Below are 20,361 nucleotides of genomic sequence, written 5' to 3'. Positions count from 1 at the left end.
TTAGGGTTTAGGAGCACTAAATTAATTATCACAGAGGAGAGGGGAAGAATAAAAGACTGACAGGGAAAAGAAAACACAGTTATTGTGTAAAAAATGCATGTTCTTGCCCCAAAAACATCTTCGCATTAGCCTTTCCTATAATTCAGTCTTTATTTAAAAAAATAAATAAATAAATTCTACAAGCCCTTTTACATTTCACTGCCTTGATCTTCCACAGTCATCAGTGTGCTCAGAAAAGGCGAACGCAGACTTTGACACAGGAGCATGCACTTACCGTTTCGGGCTATGCGGTTTCTACAAGCACACAATGAAGAGTTTCCATTCCACAAAAACGCGCACAAGTAACCACATCAAATACAAGCTTTGAATGAAAGGTAGAACAATAAAAAAAAAATGGGTGAGCACAAATTTTGTCAATTGCATTTTTACAAAGCAGTGCCTTTCGCATTTATTTGGAAGGCTCTTGTGTGCGCACACATATGAGCCCACATAACTATTCCATCCACGTACAGAATACACACACACACACACACACACACACATAACAGTTCTTAGATTTTCCATCCGAGTACTTTTTACGTCAGGTTAATACCAATGAGTAATGGAAAAGGGGAGTCCATAAAACATAAGCAATTCAATGCATCATTTATTTGATTCTCCCAGATTTTTGGAAAATAAATAAAATGCAGCAGCCTGACATGTTGTGACAGGTTTGTATAAATAGTCGGACAATTACAACGGGCGCGGCCTAATTTCCGCAAGGAAAGGCGCGCGACTCCGAGCCCGTCGCCCCGAAGACACGCGTTTTATCACAGTTTATTACCGTACGCAAATAGCCGTGGGATGAGAGCGCACATAACTGTCTACATAACACTTACTGAAACATTTATAAGGGCCGTAACTGTGAACCGAACAGACAGACCGCGCGCAGTCGGGGAAAAAAAGAGGGAGAGAGGCGTGGAGCTAGCACTAGCTTGGGGGGAGAAAAAAAAAAAACAATTGAAGAGTAAAAAATGACAAACACTCCGCGGTTAGTGGGTAATTGAGCATATTATCGATTCCACGTAGATTTGAGGGATGCAAAGCAGCACCTGATGGCTGCTATATTGAGATGGCTAGTCGTGGGTGTTAATTCGTTACAGTTGAGTTTCGAGTGGGGGGGGGGCAGGACTGAAGGTGATGTCTTGGAGATATTTTCAAGCGCATCACAGCACGCCAACTGGAATTATTGAAATTACAAAAGCCAGGGAAACAAAACCAACCTGGCATTCAAAGCAATCTTGATCACTCCATGTACCTAACGGTGAACGACCCCAATACCTTTCAAATAACATGGTTTAATACAGTGAACGTAAAATCCTAATGAAATAAATAAAATGCAGCTGCATAAATACATGAATATTAAAAAACTATTATGTTAATTGCACCACTACAGTCTTCATGTGGCAATGACATATTCTTTTCCTCTTTGATCCCAAATGGTATATTGTCTGTATCGTACCATATACACAATTGCTTTGTTTAAAATATGTTTAAGGCTACATATTCAATTTTCCAACGTGAGATTTAGAAAATATTTTAAATGTGCAGATGTTTAGGGTTACAGTGAGTAAACGAGGCATTCTGGGAAAAATGGAAATCCCCCCTCCCATATGCGTTACCCGTACGGATTATAAAGTTCTGTCCGTCAACCCTACCTCATAGAGAGCACTGTGCTGCTCCGCCCCCTTTTCTCCTAGCATGCCACGGTAGAGAAAAGGCCCATAAAAAAAAGTCACATTTCGCAAAGCAGCCAAGCATACCTGTTTGGCCATTGCCGCGCCTTAACCTCTGGCCCGTGCCGGCATGGCAAAAGCACTGCCCTGAAGGGGTTAATGAAATGGCCCCCTCGTCCGAGGTGTCCTGGTATTGAAGAAGCAACCCGCCCTCTTTCGAAGCCCCCCCACCCCCCCACCCCCCCGCACACCTGCACCCCTCCCCCACGCCCTAAAAGCAAGTGACAGATAATCATTTGGGCTCGGCCCCCCACGCAGACCGGGACGTGCCTTATTCCATTAAGGCGGAGCCAGGGACTCGCGCGACCGATTGGATGAAATACCGCTAAAGCACAAAAGAAATGAACACGCTAGATTGCCTCTCCTCCACGCTCCGCGCCGAGCGGGCCCCCCCGCCCCCCCCGTTGGCCAGACGAGAGCGCGGGACCATGGGAGATCCGCAGAGTTCCCCCGAAAGCCAAAACCGTCCTAGCCTGCTCTTCGTTAAACCCCACTGTTTTCCCCTGGATAATCCGTCAATATTTCCAAAGGCGACCCCATCGAATGGGGAAACCGGGGGGTTCTGCAAAGCATGAAGTCCCACCATCCCACAGAAGGGGCTCAGACACCGGAGAGCCCCAGAAGTGGGGATCCCGCGGTCAACTCAAAATAATAAACTCTGCACCGACCACACAGTTTTAACATTATATAATTATGACTGAATTTCCCCAGGATAGCAACTGTGATCGGGACCTTGCTGAATACTTTGCTCATTTCACCTACTGGGGATACATCAAAAGTATGACTCTCTCAAACAGGACACAAATTATCTCTACCTGCAAACTGATTTGTGGCATTCAAGTATAAAAAGATTAAATGATTTTTCTTTGATTTTTTTAAGAAGAGTTGGCAATCTCTTACGATACTAGTACAGTCAAGGCTCGTCAGCTTGCCAGACAACCATTGGCTTTTTCCTGAATGATAACGACCCAAGGTAATTATAACAGGAAAGCAACCAGAGACATGCAGAAGGTAGCTATGGATTGGTCATCCCCATCTGCAGGCCTGAATCCAGAGAAGACGTTTAGGAAAGACGTCAAATCAATTGCATGTCTCAAGACATAACACACCAAGACATTCCTAGTACAGCATTTCTTACACAAAAGGCTGGTCAAAACAACTCACACAACATTCAGAACAAGAGGCCCAAATGCAATCCTCAAAAACACATATGAACAGTGTTTCATGACACACACAATAGCACATATGAACAGTGCTTCATATGATACACAGAATAGCACATATGGACAGTGCTTCATATGATACACAGAATAGCACATATGAACAGTGCTTCATATGATACACAGAATAGTACATATGAACAGTGCATCATATGATAAACAGAATAGCACATATGAACAGTGCTTCATATGATAAAAAGAATAGCACATGTGAACTGTGCTTCATATGATACACAGAATAGCACATATGAACAGTGCTTCATATGATACACAGAATAGCACATATGAACAGTGCTTCATATGATACACAGAATAGCACATATGGACAGTGCTTCATATGATACACAGAATAGCACATATGGACAGTGCTTCATATGATACACAGAATAGCACATATGGACAGTGCTTCATATGATACACAGAATAGCACATACGAACAGTGCTTTATATGACACATGTACAAAAAGCAAGAACAGTGAGAGCTGGGAATATTCATATATGACAAATGGTAAACTGTACAATCCTGTCCACATGAAAAAAATGCACGCACGCACACGCACGCACGCACGCACGCACAGATACAGACAAAAAAACAGCTGACATGCACTGAACGGGCGCAAGACAACACTGTGTCATCCGCGAGCGCCACTCCAGGCGCTTCGGCACTTTAATATGCTGTAGGTCAAGCAAATATTGCCACCAAGCTGTCATGTTGCCGAGCCGCCCCGGCGACGAAAGGGAAATTTATCTGAGCACTTTTGGACGTGTTAGAGCAGTCCGTGTCAATAAAGCCGGCCGTAATCTCTGATACCCCTCGCCGAGATTTACCACCCTGACAGGGCCCCTGTCACCGCTCAAGGTCTGCCCGGGGCCTCAAACTGCTTATCATCACCAATTGACAAACTGGACATCCCATGAGGACTCTCCTCTAACGCTGACTTATCCTCCCGTCCAAGTGTAAATAACGCCTTAGCCGCCGGCTAACCTTGACTCCCGGGCCGGGCCTCCTCACCTTGCTCTCCTTCCCGAACGGTGACAACGGAGGAGGAAGTTGATTGAGGGGCTCTATTATGTATCAACTTAAAGAAAGCCACCGTGATTGATGAGACCGGCATTCACCTTCAGTGCTCTCCGGCAATACTTGTATCCTTTTCGTCAAATGACCTGAAAATCCTGCTGACATATTCAAAGTCACCACTGTAACTGTAAGGCTTTATTGCAAAGGGGGGGCCCCTATTTATGTAGAGATTGAGATGTGGGGAGATACATTAAAAAAATCTATTTCGATTTCACATTTTGCGGTGAGCAAATGAAAGAGGCTAATGAAATATGCCTATTAGAGTGCGCGGCCGTGCTGAATCCAGCCCTTCAGCTACTGCTGCTCACGTGTCACGCAGGTCACTCCCAAAGTTAAAACTCCAATACAAAAAACTATTCAGTCCGTCTGCTTTAATTGCGACGATCAGTAAACATTTCTTTCAATTCTATCAAGCAACAATTACATTATTAATCTGCGCGGTGGTTTTAAGTGTTTTAATTAGCAGAACTCACAGGGTTGAAATTACTCTAAGGCTAAATAAAGCCAGGGTCATTTTCACACCACAGCAAAACATCAACAAAACAAACCGATATGCTCGCAGGAAAAATATGCCTTTTCAGCAAGCGAATTTCACTGTCAGAAACGATATCATGTTTTAAGCTGACCCAGTCCCTGACATTTATTTAACTGAGGCATTCACATTCATACATGAACTGCCTTCCAGGCAACAGAGGGGTAATTATCTTTATGAGACAGAATTACCTCATTAAAGGCAATTGCAGGGTGACATTTAAAGACAAAAAGGCTAAAAGCCTCTTGACCTCTTAAAGATGTAATATGCCATCTTTTGTCCCCCTTGTGATTTTACCAAATATATGAAGTACAGGATGGAAGAAGGCAATTTTCTTTAACCCATCACCATTTAGCAATTACAATTTGCACAAAATAAAAAATCTGAAGTGCTTGTCTATGCAAGTACAAGTACATAAAAATTATGTACTCAAATAAGCATGTGCAATTTGGAAGCATTCATTGTGAGAGTGATGTTTGGACGGTGAATGACTCAACTCAGGGAACCCGACTTAACTCAACTCTTGTTCAGCAATGAATTTCCACTTTTAAAAAAATGTGCTCAATTTGTTTCTTTTTTTTAATCACTAAATGATTTGTAAATGTCCAGGCTGTTTTCACAAATAGTACTAGTCATAGTAGAGATGTCCTTTTCTTTCATTTTGCCTACATACTAAGAGTAGGCAAAACAGTTAGAATGGTGAAAATGTACTTGCTTTTCTCAGATTTATGAAATTATCGTAAATGGCACTTCCTGTGAGACTTCCTGTTCTTTGTATGAGAAAATGTATCCACCGTTTTCCCTAGAACATTCTTTTTTAGTGATGGGTGCGCGTGGGGGGTGGTGGTGTTTGGCGACAACATAAGTTTTTTTAAAATTCACTGTGGTAATTAATTAAAGACCACGTGGTAGATGGGTAGTCTCATCTCAAATCAATGGTGCACATATTGCTCAGGGAAATGATGGTGAAATTAAGAAACAATGTGAATCGAGGTCCTGGCACAACTGTGCCTGCTCTCCATGTACCATGTGCTTTTATTAGCAGTTCTGCTGCTACAGCAAGCATCTCACTATCACTACTACTTTCACCCATCTTCGCTATATTGACTTGGATATTTGCCAGATGTGTATTGCAACCAACAAGGAAGTAACTGTAAACCTTGGTCCTAATGGTAGTTCAGGAAGTGAATGTACAGTGTAACGTGATACGCACAGCGATAGGGACGTCCAATCAATGGGACCCAATTCCTACAGTATGTCGGAAACTGTACGGATTTTCTTTGAAGCCAAGCAGCCTCTTTCAGAAAATCATAGCCTGGATAAAAATACTGGTCTATCCACAGAACTGCAAATAAAAAAAACATGTTTTCAACATAAAAAAAATGGCAAGTTATTCACGCATACATAGGCACTTACTATTAATTAATCAAAACTTGAAAAATCTAGACCTGCTATTAAATGTATTGATATCAAATTGAGGACAAGTAACAACAAGCAATATTGGATATCTCAGCTCACTCAAATTGAACAAGCTCTATTCCAAAGCAATGCTACCCAATATTTAATGTTTTATCAATGGATAGAGAGAATGGATGGACATCCACAGGGTTGCGGAAGGATTTGTTCAGTCTTACATTGAACCTACATAGCCTAATTATGTGCAATATTTACCTATTCTAGCAGCTCTATTTTCATTTACTTTCTAATCCATTTTATCTTTAATTTTAGTTTATTATTTCTTTTATTATTTACTATGTCTTCCTTTCACATACACAAGGACACTCGCAGGCTAATATTAAGCACTAAGCACTTGATTGCCAGCTAATAACTGCCTTTTTTGTGGTATTGTTGACTCCGCGTTGGACAAATAAACTTTGATTTGATTTTAATTAATCACTTGGCTAACTAGGTAATAGGCTAAACATGGTATCTGATGTTACTAATAGGCAGAATTCTAGCTTACCTTCAAGCAAATGTATGTGTGTCTGTCTAGATTATGGTATTGGCATTATGCTGCGAGTATGGTTGTTCACAAAGTTTTACCTAATAACAGTTAACTTTTCCAAGTTTGTCTTCAGCTCAGGGAATGGAATAAGCAGGGTTTGCCTGAATGTGGCAGTGGTTACAGAAAGCTGAGAATTCCAAATCAAAAATAAATAAATAAATCACTTTCACTTTCCACCCAAGCAACCCAGAGCTTTCTTACAAGCTTTCTTTCACAGAAGCATGTGTGTCTTCTTTACCTCAGTTGCCTATGATTATTGGTGGCAGAGCTGTAGCCTGCACATAATGATTACAATGGAACCTTGATAGCAAAGCTTTCTTGTGGTAGCCAATGTAGAAGCTAAACAAAGCAGAATGGAAGGAATTGACAGCCTATCGCAAAGAAGAGTGGTAACGTTCCATTGTGCTTTCCTTTTGCAAAATTTCTGCAATATAATTTTTGTGCATTTGCAATCCTTTAAAACCTGGCAAACGGTAACATTCAGAAATAAGGACAAGAAGACGCAGAAGTGCTGTTAATGTACAATAAAAAAGACAACAAAAGAACTACTCGGGCCATGTCCCTGGGGGGGGTGGTACACGCGCACAAGCACACACACACACAAGCGCGCCCACACACACGCACAGGAGTACACACTCTCACACACGCATACACACACACACAAGCGCGTGCACACACGCATGCACAAATATGCACACGAGCAAGCGCGTGCACACACACACACGCATACACATGCATAAATACACATAAGCGCACACACACAGACGAACACAGACGCACCACACACATATGCACATGCACGCACACACACATACGCACGCATACACATGCATAAGCACACACACACACGAACACAGACACACCACACACATATGCACACGCACACACACAAGCACAAATACACCACACACACACACACACAAGCGCGCGCACACACGCCGACCGAACAGACACGGGGTGCACTATTTCCTTTGGGCATTTATTACCTGTTAAAAACCAATCTTTTGTTGAGTGGCAGTTCAGGGTTTTTGAGAGCGGGCTGCAATATTTCTCTGGGTCTGCTGAGTCATAATTAAAGCTGAACCGAGTGGAATTGGAGAGGGAAGGTCAGCGAGGTGCCGAATGAGAGATGAGGCTGGGCTGATGGGCACCAAATGAACAAATTATGATGGGCCCCACTCAATGTGATGAGGTCAAACGCTTGTTTCTACCCACTGACAGTTCAATTTCCCTGAAATGTCTACCGATTCGCGATGAGCTAATTATGAATGAAAAGTTATCAACTGCCCACCCGCTGAAAGGGGGCTTAAATACTATTTCGTGGAGATCCTAATGTCAAAATGTTATTAGAGAGCGCATGTTGGCCGGGAGGGGGGTTCCAGACACAATAACCCGGGTTAATCTAAATGCTACTGATAACCATGTAGTAATTTTCTAAAAGGCTGAACTGCTCAGCGGAGACAAATTCCTTGGCGGGTCCATTTAAAATCTGAAAATCACACCTGAATAAATGAGACTGGGGGTTGTTTACCACATACAAAAATACAGTGGACCCCCTCGTGTCTTTATGCATAGAACTGACTTTCAAGATTTCTTTAGCATTCTTTTTTTTTGTTTGTTTTTTTCCCCTACATCACCAGTACACAGGCCTTCAACTCCCAGTGACAGTCCTAAACCCGGCTAAACGGCCTACAGGAGGCTTCCATTAATGCAGCGCGTGCAGATTCAGTATTGACTCGCTGCGTTTTGATTGTCACGACGGACTGAAGCAAGCGTACTGTCATTCAAACATTCAGCCTGGCAAATAAGGTTCTCTCAGTCAAGCGACATAATAAAAGCGCCATCTGATAGATATGGAATAAGATAGGGGGAAAAAAAAAAAAAAAAACATACGAAAGAATCCCGGACTTAGCAAAAGAAATAAAAGTCAAGCACTTAAGGCAGTGCCATGCCATCGCTGCAATCTACTCGGTTATTGATTCATTTCACTCCAACGGGGGGCTCCGCGCTTGGACACAGTCCCCAGTGGAGTTTCACTGAGGGACTTCCACCCAGAAACCCGCTTTATTTCCAATTTGGAAAAAAGCACTTCACTTCTTTATCTATCGAGGAAGGAAAAAAAAAAAAGAAAAAAAAGGTGTGGAGGGACACTCACGGCAGCATAAAAGGCCTCTGTGCGCGTAAGGCGGGGTCAGGCGTCACTCGAGAACCTGCATACATCCAAATATTTCCTGGTTGAGAGCACCCCACCCCAAAGCCAGGCTGTAGGGGTGGGGGGGGAGGCGGGGAGGAGGGATTCAGAGATACTGTCTAACGCTGGCCCGGTGCACGAGGGGAGACAAAGCCTGACTCCCTCCACCTCTCCCTCCCCACCCTCACAGCAGACGCCTGATTGAGAGTGAGGCTGCTTAATTGCGATGGCCCATTCCTTTATATCTCAGTGCACAGGCAGGCAGAAGGTCGCGCTAAATAGCTCTACGGTGGATTTAACTGCTCTGAATTTTTAGGAGCTATCAGACATGACATAGGACATATTCAGTGACCCTAAGAATTTCCATCAGAGGCGGGCGGAGGCAGGAGGCGGCCTCGGGGCCAGACAGGAGCCTCATTTCCATTCTAACAGCCGTAATCGAAGGTTAATTGACTGACTCTGGATTAACAAGGAGAGAACACATGATGGGCAAGCAGCAGCCTTTTATAATACAGGATTAGAACAACACAATTATGCCCAGAATCACCATTATCAACCTCAAGATTAAAAAAAAGGTAACAAAGAAATATCCCAATCCTTCCTTTCTGAATGCCGTGTCTTTCTGCAAAAGATTCTAAATTCTCACTATGCTCTATGCAAATTCTAGCCACTTCGGCTATTTTAGGTCACGTGACAAAAGCAAATTAAAGTGGCCTTTCAATTATCAAGTAGACAAAACACGTAAATAGATTTTACCATCAGAATAACTTTCTGGTGGTAGGCTATCCTGTAAACAGTCACTAAAAATGGTGGAAATAGAAGAAGTTTACGGTATGAATGCTTACGATCGCACTAAATACTATGCCATAATGACGATAAGAATAAACTATTTCTGATCCACGTTCTTCTAGGGTCTACATTTTGAGCGTAAGTTATTTGTTGAAAGCGGCCCAGGACTTTCCATTCTGCACACACGCGGTTTTTTTCTGACTGATGCAATGCTCCGCAGCATTTTTCACACTTTCCCTGGGTGTCAATGCGGTGATTCAGTGCTGCAGGAGGGAGCCCTCACCTCCTCTACTATAAACCTCCTAATAAAAACATAGATACTGATGAGAGACAAATAGTGTGAACTGCTTCCATCTGGGATATCCTTCCCCCCCCCGAACAAGCACAACTCAAACTGTCAGGCATATACAGCGACCAAAACTACTCAGCTACTGGGCCAAGGCACATTACTGCTCCACGCACAGCCGCTAAAAAACACACATGAAAAACACATCGGTACTAAAAAATATGGAAAAAACTATTAAATGTGTTTACCACAAATCACACACAGAACTACTGTCAAGCATTGAAGCAATAATGCTTAAAGACGAATAATCTTTTTTCACAAAAAAAACGTGGATTTAGTGGAACAGCATATAGGCCAGCTGTGTAGATACAGTTAAATGCAAAAGTTATTGTGATGACGACACTGTTTTTTTTTTTGTTTTGGCTCGGTGTTTCAGAACATTATATCTGAAATGAAACAATGAATATGAGGTTAAAGCGTAGGCTGTCAGCTTTAATTTGAAATGCAGCCCTTTTTATACATGGTCCCGCATTTTAGGGGAGTAATGGGACAGTTGGCTGCTCAGCTGATTCTTCGCCAGCTATGTGTCTTTGCATCATTAGTTCATGCACAAGAAAGCTAACAAAAGGTCTAGAGTTGATTCTAGGTGTAGAAATTGCATTTGGAGTCTGTTGCTGTTGTTTCTCAACTTAAGAACCAAATAAGGGTCAATACCAGTAAAGTAGAACATCACCGGGCTGAAAAATCTGATTAAATTGATCAGACAGATAGCCAAAACACTGAGTCCAAATAAACAGCTTGATACTTTATACATTGGTAGGAAGTAATTACATGCTAAGAATAAGGAAAACATAAGCCTAAAATAAAAGTACATGAAGTGGTGTAAACAGTTTTTGAGCAAGCCATCTATTTTCTGAAAATGAATACACTGGATGCTAGTGCTCATTAAGATATGGCACAGTTAATGGAAAAAAAACCTACCATAATTATACTAATGAAAAAACACATTAAGAATTTCCAGACATAAGTGAATTTAAAAAAAAATTATAATAATTGTAAGATAATAATGTGCACTAAAAAATAAACAAGATCACCAATACCAGTTTCTTTAATATTCTGTGTCATAATCACAGCTTGTAATAGAATGAGCAATGTACCATGACAGATTCAGTCTTGCTAATAACCAAGTCATTTGGCACTGGACTGGTGAGTACAGGATTATAGTACTGCTGTAGTCTTGAGCAGGATCTGCAAAATATCTAGGTGTAACATGGATAGTAATAGGTATAGTATTACCGAAATGCAATGTTAATATTTTTGTATACAGGCACCGTTGAGAAATTGAACAGTCACATTGCACAGAATGCTGATCAGGTGATGTTCCTGATGTTAAATGTTCTGCCATACTGTTTCCTGCAGCATGTTGCTGTTCCAAATAATTAAAGTGGTAATGAACACTAAATTATGTTTTTTTTTTTAGTTATAAAGCTGAGTATCCTCCCTCCATTTTACACATCACCTTTGTCCTATTGTTTAAAAAAAAAAAAAAAAAACGAATTACGTCCATTTTGTGCAACAAAGAGCCATGCACTGTCGTTTTGTTTCGCCTGGAGCCCAACCCACATCTGCGATGTAGCAGCAGGTAACAACCTACTTCAATACCCCACTAATACCTGAAACATGTGTTTCACTGGCTAGCGAAAGGACACAAACTAAATAGTAAAAAGGTAAGTGTAAAGAGTAATGTGTGCATCACATTACCTTTAAACATATTAAGCATGCTAACATTTTGCACACTCACAGGGGGAAAAAAAAACAGTCCCAAGAAAAGCAGGGTATGCCATTATGCCACACCCAGGCCGTATCTGACCAATAAGGAGACTGAAGAGATAACGTACAGCACATCTGACAGACAAACCCACCCACTCTCCACATCAGATAGCACTAAATGCTAAACCACAGTCTTTTACACCAGGGGCCTTAACCTGGAAAGCTGCCCAGAGGTTAACTAATGACATTTAAACTGACACTTACACTTCGTAACAAGGCACTCCACCAGAAAATGAGCAGGACGGCAATGATAGATTAATTACCGAAATCCAAGGTACGCCGAACGATCTACACCTTTGCAGGAGGGGAGCCTGTCACAAACAGCACACGCAAATCCGCTATTATTAAGTATTAGTGTTAAACGGATAGAGCTGGGGGAAAAAACCTCACTCCCTGACCCTGTAAGAAGCTGATGAGACCCACAGCTATCTGTTCATTAGACAGGCCCACACTTATAAAAGCAATATCCAATTACAGTGCCAGAAGCTTTTTATAATAGCCTGTCGGGGCATATTCCAAGAATAGAAAATGCAGCGTGTATAAGGAATATTAGGGTCACATTCTCATCTATTTGCCTTATATCTCCATTCCTCGGATACTAATTAATTTCTCACTGTTTGAGCGCGGCGCTCGGAGCTATTTAATATGATTCATTTGGCCTTTTACACAAGGGAAGGTTAAAGCATATTTCTACAGGGCTGAACTCCAGGTCTCTCCCTAGCATTGAGACATTTTATCCCTTTGTGAAGAAGCTCTCGCAGGTAGGCTGAGGAGACGCACATTTAGCTTAATAAAGCCTTACAGACGACGCCGTACACAGGCCTATATGTTTGAGGAAAGATATTCAGGTTGACTGTCATAAAATTGCAAGCAACGGAAGGAAAAAAAAAAGAGTAAAAAATAAATAAAAACAATTACATGGAGGTTATGCAAGGCAATATCAAGGCCATTTTGAGTGCTTTTTCTTTTGATGGATCCTTTTATTCAAATTACAAATATTATTTAAGAGCCAGTGATTCCAGTGATTATATACCCAATTTGGGCACATAGTACTTTTTGCCCTCTCTTAAAATACATTTTAAAAGCACATTCGTAAAAAGTTAACAGGTCAAATATAATAAATGTGACATATAAAGCGTTAACACGTTGGGCCATTTTACAGAGCTCGTCAGCTAACCTCGAATCCCAGCACCATGAGGTCAGACCCTCCTAATTGGAAGGAAGCGGTTCCCATGGAAATGGCATTAAAATGAAAAGCAGACGACCCATTTCTCATTTCTCCCTGGCTTACTCTGACAGAGAATTCCTTCACATGAGGGAAAGAGTCGTCAAGCAGAGAAAGGTCAGTGATCAGAAACAGGTTCCGCTGCAACACACCAGCTGACGGAGAGAGAGAGAAAAGAGAAGGAGAGAAGGAGAGCGAGGGAGAGGCACGGGACGCTGACAGATATGAGGATTTGGAGGCGCACGGGGGAAGAGACGCCTCCGCTACTGATGTCCTAACTGGGAGAAATCTGCCCAGGAGAAAAAGGTCAACTCGAAAAATCCCCCCAGAGCTGACATCCCTCACACAGACTTCCAAAGGAGAAAAACACTCATTTTATCATTGTGTCAAAAAAAAAAACGGCTGCCAAATTTCAAGACAACTTCCAGCGCCACTGTGGAGGTCCTGATATCAAAGAAGTCCTCCTTCTTCAAGGCCTGCTGGCACTCACTCTCTTTCACCAGGGTGCTAAGGTAGCCACAAACATTAAGTAAAACATTTAAGAAAATGACACAGAAATTACCGGAATAATTTCACACTTTGAAATAACAGGGACAAACATTCACCTCTATGGTGGAACAGACATTGGACAGAGACAGGCCCTCCAGATCGCCAAGTAAGCTCGGAGAGAGGATGGAAGACGCGGGAATGGCAGGGGTCACTGGTGCAGCAACTGGAAAAGAACAATAATAAAACATTTCATAAAAGTGGAATAAAGTACATATGCCTTACTCTACAGATGCACTGGTGTCACGATAAGCTAACAAGCATGATGACAATAACATCATCTACTATATTTATCCAAGGAAAATGAAACTAAGGGTTTATGATGCTATTTCATGAAAAACATCTCAAAAACTTAAGGTGGAAAGCTCATGAATGACAAATGTGGAATTATTTGTATAGTGCTTCTCAACAAGTAACTTAACATGCTTCAAAAGGAAGCAGCGTGAACAGACATATACAAAAGACAATTAGATACCAGGCCTATTCATATGTTATATAGGAGTGAGTCACAGCTACCAGGGAAGGTACATTTGGCAGCGGCCCCGGATTGATAATGGTCTGACTGATCATGGCTACAGTCCACAGAGGAAAGCTGTGGTAATGGCACACTTACAGTCATCAAGATCCAGCAAAGACACTTCTTTCTTTGGCTTTTCTTCCACCTGCAAAAAGTGACAGCACTGATTATGAAACAGAAATGGAGGGGTGCATGAGAGAGGCAAATTCTCTCCAGTATTCAGGAAGTGCGAGTGCATGTTTGGAGGGAGGGGCTTCGGAGGGAGCGCTGAGGAGAAGGAACGGGAGGTGGCAGAATTTGGCTCTCTCTTGCGCGTTTCTCCAAAATCAAATACTGCACCTTTAAATTTGCTTTAATTCTGTCAGACCTTGCTACCAACATGAAACTGAATTACATTAGAACACAACGTACTGAAACAAAATTAAGCCGTGTTTTATAACAGAACATTAATATCAATTCACAGTGGCACACCTGTCTTAATTGCTCCAAATTAGTTCATGAATAATGAACATATTTACATCAATGCAATTCCAAAAATAAAGTTTATTAAAATAAGTCTTGAGCACAGGGCAAGCACAGACTTCAGCTGAGGCTCATCATTTGTAAAAAGGTGAAATGAAACCAAGTAAATGACAGCACTAATCAAGTATGTCTGGCCTGAGGAAGGAGCAAAACAAATGAATATATGAACAAGTGACCCACCAGGAACTCAATCTGAGACCTATGTTCTAGGTGGAGTGGGCTAATTCATTCAATAATGGCTAGAGTAAGCAAATTACAAGCTTAGCAAATATGGTTAGTCTTTTTTCAACAAATTTTACTGAAATAATTTTCTATCACAAGGTACTACAGAAGTGCAGGGTTATCGAATGGTTTATCCAGAACGTGACTTACGAGGCAGAACACAAAATACTATAAATATTTTGTTTGTGCGACTCGACTGCAAAAAGTGGTAATTTTATCTTATGATCGGTAAAGTGATTCTTATGAGTACAGAGCACTGTATGAGCGCATATCCTTAACAATGTGGACACAAATAAGCACGTGCACATTCTTTAAAATGTGCTTTTATTGAAATAACTGCCAAAACTGTTTGTCGAATCTCAATAGGGCCACCTACTTAAATACAGGATAAAATAATAACTACATTTTAGAGTGAAAAAAAAAAAAACAACGTACCCAATGGCAGAGTGGGAGTTTCTGAATCAGAAGATGTCTGACATGATTTCGCGGGTTCAGTTCTCACCCCCTTAATTTTTGTTATGAAACGGGCGTTCTGTTGGGCTGTCGCAGGGGACGCGAACACAATCGGCCCCCATTCTGGTAGGCCCGCCTCGCGCCGGGGGGGGGGGGACTACAACACGCTCCGTCATCTGCGGCTGCTCGCCGCGGCGCTCGGGCCCCGCCGTAGCCGCCGCCGCCGCCGCCGCCGGCGCGGCGCGAAAGCGTTTTTACTTACGAACGCTTTTATCGCTGGCGCGGCCGTTAGCCTCCTTCTCCCCGAGAACCATAAAATCCCACTCCGCTACCGTGAGGCCGAGAGGGGGGGAAAAGCGTCGCGAAAGAAAGGGCTTAATACCGAAAACAAACAATGAAGTTAAAACCATATCCTATCAAATATTCCCCAATCGACTATTCATCTTGGTAATAGAGATGGAACCGGGGCGGCGCGCCGCGGGGCCTGAAGCGTGAGATTGAGGATTTCTCCGGCGCGATGCATAATTCATGGGACCCGACCGGCAAAGTGTGTAAAATGAGAATTTCACAGCGCGGCGGGAGCAATGAAGGCAGGGAGAAGAGGCGGGCCAAATCGCATTTCGCTGTGCAAATTTTATTTCTCGGGCCCGCCCGCATTTACACTACAGCTCCCGCCGCCGACAAACACAACACACTGACTGATCTTCCACCGCCGCCACTGCCGCCGTCGCCGCTGCACTCTGACTGGGTGGGGGGGGGGGGGGGGGAGGGAAGACGGGACGGAAGGATTTTTGGGGCGGGGAGAGACAAATGAGAAACTTAAAGCGGGAGATTCTACGCAAACTACGGCGCCTGAACGTGTGTTTTGTGCAGGAATGCGTTCATAGCACAAGCGTTCAGCCTCATTCATGTGGATTCTGGACACGCACACATTAACACACACAAACACATGCATCCACGTACACACAATGTATGCAGTTTCATACAGGATGATACAGGACAGAAACATCACAAAATAAGAAAGGTGCCAAACCTCACACACAGAGCAGCTAGCTGATAGTGTTTTGGAGAATTTCAGAGTAATGTTTTAAGTGCATTGTTTATGTGTGGCTCAAATTATATTAGGCAGCGAGGATTTCTCTCCTGCTTTTAAAGCATTAGACTCAATGCCTAATAAGAGAGGAGTACTTTCATTTCAAATAATGCTGTGTCTATGGAAGAAGGCAGCTCATTTTCTTTTAAGACTCAACTACTGCAGCTTCACACTTTAGATGAGATAATGAAATAAAAGTTTTCAGACGGCCTAATAAAAGCACTGACCGAATGATGAGAGAGAAGGAAATGTGTTCTACCGAAGTAGATTAAGCCAACTGTACAGCGGAGAGAAAGAAACAACCAAATATCACGAATATTATCACATCTTAAAATCCGCGGTGCCTATAAAAGGATGTTCCATGCCTGCTCTCTTCGATAAAGGCTTTCATCTTCTTCCTAATGATTATTAACAGAAGTGTGACAGAACTGCAGGAATTATCACACTCCATCGAAAGGGTATCTGTCACACATTTTTAAATATGGTGCTGGAGCAATAAAAGGCAGATTAATTGAAGCAGAGCTACTCAAGTATTCCCTGTCAGGAAGCATCGGAGCTTGCGAATGAATAATCGTAAGGCTCCTCATTTACCACAGGGACCTAACACGAGACGGCACTGATACCCTTCTGAGCCTTCCCTTAACCCCCAAACCTGTAGCAAGGTCACGGAAGGTCAATCGTTCACCAACGATCGTCAGTAATTCACAGCACCTCAAACAGGAACGTTAAACTTCAAACTGTGCTTCCAGAACGTTACCAGCTGGAGGATTATGCTAAGTTTCTAAAGCAAATCTGTCCGATTTTCCCCGAACACAAAATTTTAAAAAGCCAAGTTCGCATTGCCCTTGCTCAGAAATGTCATGAATTCAAAATACTCACAAGCTGTAGCCAAAGACAAGCTTGACTCTACAAAAAAAAGCTGTGCAGGCAGGACCACATTGTTTCTCAGATGGAATAATTAGCAAAGTTAGCTGGCTAATGTTATGCTGTGTCAATTCACGCTGAGGAAGGAATTAACACCAAGGTTCAAAAACACGGTATCGTATTGCTGTTAGATTAAATTAGCTAGCCAGCAAGCTAACTATCGAACTAGGTTTTTGATATTGTAAACGTGATAAAAGGCACGATGGCAAATTTACGTTGCCAGACACCAACAGCAGGGTTGCAATATTTGGAAATTCTAGGGCCGATATCAAGCTGATATTTAACTTGCTACATCGGCCGACGCCTCCGTTTTACATTTCAGCACAAATGTAAACTGCTACACAAGACACAAAAAACTGCTACCAAGTTTCCACGTTCACGAAAGATGAGCACATAAGTCAACTTGTTTGTATAGCAATGCATTTCAGTCTCAGTTTCTGTTTCCGTGTAGCTTTGTCTGTGAGTTCCTCTGGTTAAAAAAAAAAAAAAAAGGTTAAGCAAAAATAAATCATCAATAAAAGAGGTTCAGATGACTAAGATTAGACTACCTTTAGAGCATGACACTTAATTTACAGGGTCAGTGGCCCATCAAACGCGTCATCTCTCATGTGCTTGTACTCCGCATCAGCATATTGGGCCATCATATCGGCCATCGTCTGCGCACCGGGCTGATAGGTTTGCTCCATGCTATTATTGGCCCATTCTGGTACGACCCTGATATTATGCTATGATGCGAGCATGCACATGTAAGTACCAGATACGTGCCAAGAAATGCTAAATATTTGACCTATAAAAGCTTCCATTAAAAGAAGTTAATGTCAGTAATTTTTCAGTTCATTGCATTTACCAAGCATGCACTGGCCAACGTACTAGTAAAAATACCCTACCAAGAGTCTATTATCAGGTATAGTTCAGGCGCTGTAGGAATAGCAGGACGAGTGAAAATGAGGTGAAGACCCAGACATGACCGCACTGGAACAGAAGGAGAAACAGCCCACACGGGTTCTGTAAAGACTAACCGTTCTCACCTTGGGCTTGGACTTCTGCTGCTTCTTCTGTTCGGTGCCCGAGTCGGACCCGGTGTCTGCCTCCGACTCCGCGCTGGACTCCGAGCTGTCGGCCGAGGAGGCGGCCTGGGACTGCGAGGACACGCTGCCCGCTTTGGGCTTGGCTCCTTTCTTCTTGTCGTCGCCGGAATCGCTGCGGGGGGACGGGGAGAACAGGTGGCGGGTGAGACCGCCGCCCCTCACTTCCTCTCAGCTCCAAAATGGCGGCTTATGACAGCCCACATACACAGTGCGGCTAAATGGTAAATGGACTGCATTTTGTATAGCGCTTTTATCCAAAGCGCTTTACAATTGATGCCTCTCATTCACACACACACACTCACATACCAACGGTGAAAGGCTGCCATGCAAGGTACCAATCAACTCATTGGGAGCAATAAGGGGTTAGATGTCTTGCTCAGGGACACTTCGACATCGCTTCGACATGCCCAGTGCGGGGGATCGAACCGGCAACCCTCCGACTGCCAGACAGCCGCTCTTACCTCCTGAGCTATGTTGCCCCGGCTGTGCTCTGAAAAGGGGCCTCTGCCTGAGCAGGCACATTCTTCAGTGATACAGGTAAAAACGGAAGCAGTGAACAAATGTACTCAAAGTGAAATGTACAGGGGAACAATCTGACCTTTTTGCATTATGAAATATGTGTGCCCGTACATGTACATATGCTACATATATAATTCATGTATTTACATAATACGCGCACGTGCACACGCATGCAGGCACACACAAACACGCATTTATGTGTAAACTCATAAAAGGTACTGTATTGTCACAAAATTCATAAACATTGTGTGCCTAGGATAATTTAAATATTGCCAATTTGCATGTTTTATTTTCTACTGAAGCAGAAAATACACTTTTTAATCCAATTAAATCACAAACATCAAGTTAAAAAACAATTCAATTACTCCGCAGTAATGAATGAAGAGTGGGAAAAGCGTATTTTCGTTGAGAACTAATCAGCTCCTTGAGTTTCACGTGTGTTGTGCCCTTTCAAATGTAGTATATTGTTCGAGGGAGTAAATGAATACACTGACACAATTTAAGATTGTCAGGCCACTCTAAAGCTCATGCATTAGTGTAACTGTAAGCTAACGTAAACAGCAGCTTTAATGTTACAAACTGGCATTCGCGGGAAGCCAAGATCAAGCTATTTTCATCTAGCAGAAATCCACATCAGCCGCTTAATGAACAAGCAGAGAATCACTCCATGGGAAAGTTAAAAATAACTGCCATCACTAACAGCTACAAAACTGCAGCCTCAAACCAACAAGTCTGACAGAACACTGAAGACGAATCTGTTTTGTTTGCAAAGTTAATTTAATATTCCATTATCAGAGTTTTTTTCCCCCATTTCAATTCTCCCACATAATGAATGTTTACCCTGCCTGCCTGGAATTTTCAGATGTTAAATTAATGAGGAGAATGCGATGGTAACTGGCTTTTTAACTTTGCGATGATGAAAAGCCAGTATTAATTTAGGCTACAGATTTCATTTGTTCCGAACAGGAAAAACAATATAAATCACTTTTTAAATCATTAAATCCTGACTTAAATTAACTAAGTCATAATTAGGGCATTATGCTGTGTTTGTTATGGAAGCGGCAGGGTGAGGTGCTTTAATTACTGTCTGTAATGGAGGGTTCAGGGTGACGTAAGGGGGTCCAGGCTATGCTGTCACAGCCATGCTTCAACGGGGGTGTGGGGCAGCTGAAATTGTACCCCCCCCCACCCCCACCCAAACCTCCATCCTGGCACATTCCATTGCCTACTAGCAGGGCACAGGTGGGAGAAAAGCGTGGGTGCGGGTGCGGGTGCTTGCGTGTGCGGGTCGGGGGGCACATGTGGTTTAAGCTAATGACTAAAATCCCACTTAGTGATAACACAGGCTGATAATGGCCAATCCAGAGCCATTAGCCACACTAACGTGTGGCAAATTACTTTAAGAATATTCCCTTTATTGCACCTCTAATGGAGGTAATCAGATTTCAGCAGTGTTGCCAGCCTGATAATGCAGGTAGGAGCGGGCGAGTGTGTCACCAAGTTGAAAAAATAACAGGCGTTCGTAACAGATGGAAATGAAGATTAT

The 20,361-nt window shown here is 42.7% G+C and overlaps 1 protein-coding gene across 10 annotated transcripts in view; it reads right to left on the bottom strand.

Moving 5' to 3' along the window:
* The window catches only part of ap3b1a (adaptor related protein complex 3 subunit beta 1a), an 84,935-nt gene that overhangs the window by 24,760 nt on the left and 39,814 nt on the right, over positions 1-20,361 (bottom strand). For 6 of the 10 annotated variants that reach the window (XM_064309284.1, XM_064309285.1, XM_064309278.1 and 3 more), the window contains exons 20-22: positions 18,228-18,408; positions 14,091-14,139; positions 13,537-13,643 (exon numbers count right to left, since the gene is read on the bottom strand). In XM_064309284.1, coding sequence (XP_064165354.1) covers positions 13,537-13,643; positions 14,091-14,139; positions 18,228-18,408 — 337 coding nt within the window. The remainder of the gene's footprint in view (positions 1-13,536; positions 13,644-14,090; positions 14,140-18,227; positions 18,409-20,361) is intronic. The other 4 variants (XM_064309288.1, XM_064309286.1, XM_064309281.1 and 1 more) reach the window with 1 other exon arrangement.

This window comes from Anguilla rostrata, chromosome 14 (assembly GCF_018555375.3).
Source record: "Anguilla rostrata isolate EN2019 chromosome 14, ASM1855537v3, whole genome shotgun sequence".
Classification (NCBI taxonomy): Eukaryota; Metazoa; Chordata; class Actinopteri; order Anguilliformes; family Anguillidae; genus Anguilla; species Anguilla rostrata.
The sequence above is the reverse complement of the archived record's forward strand: the minus strand, read 5'-3'. Positions and strand labels throughout refer to the sequence as shown.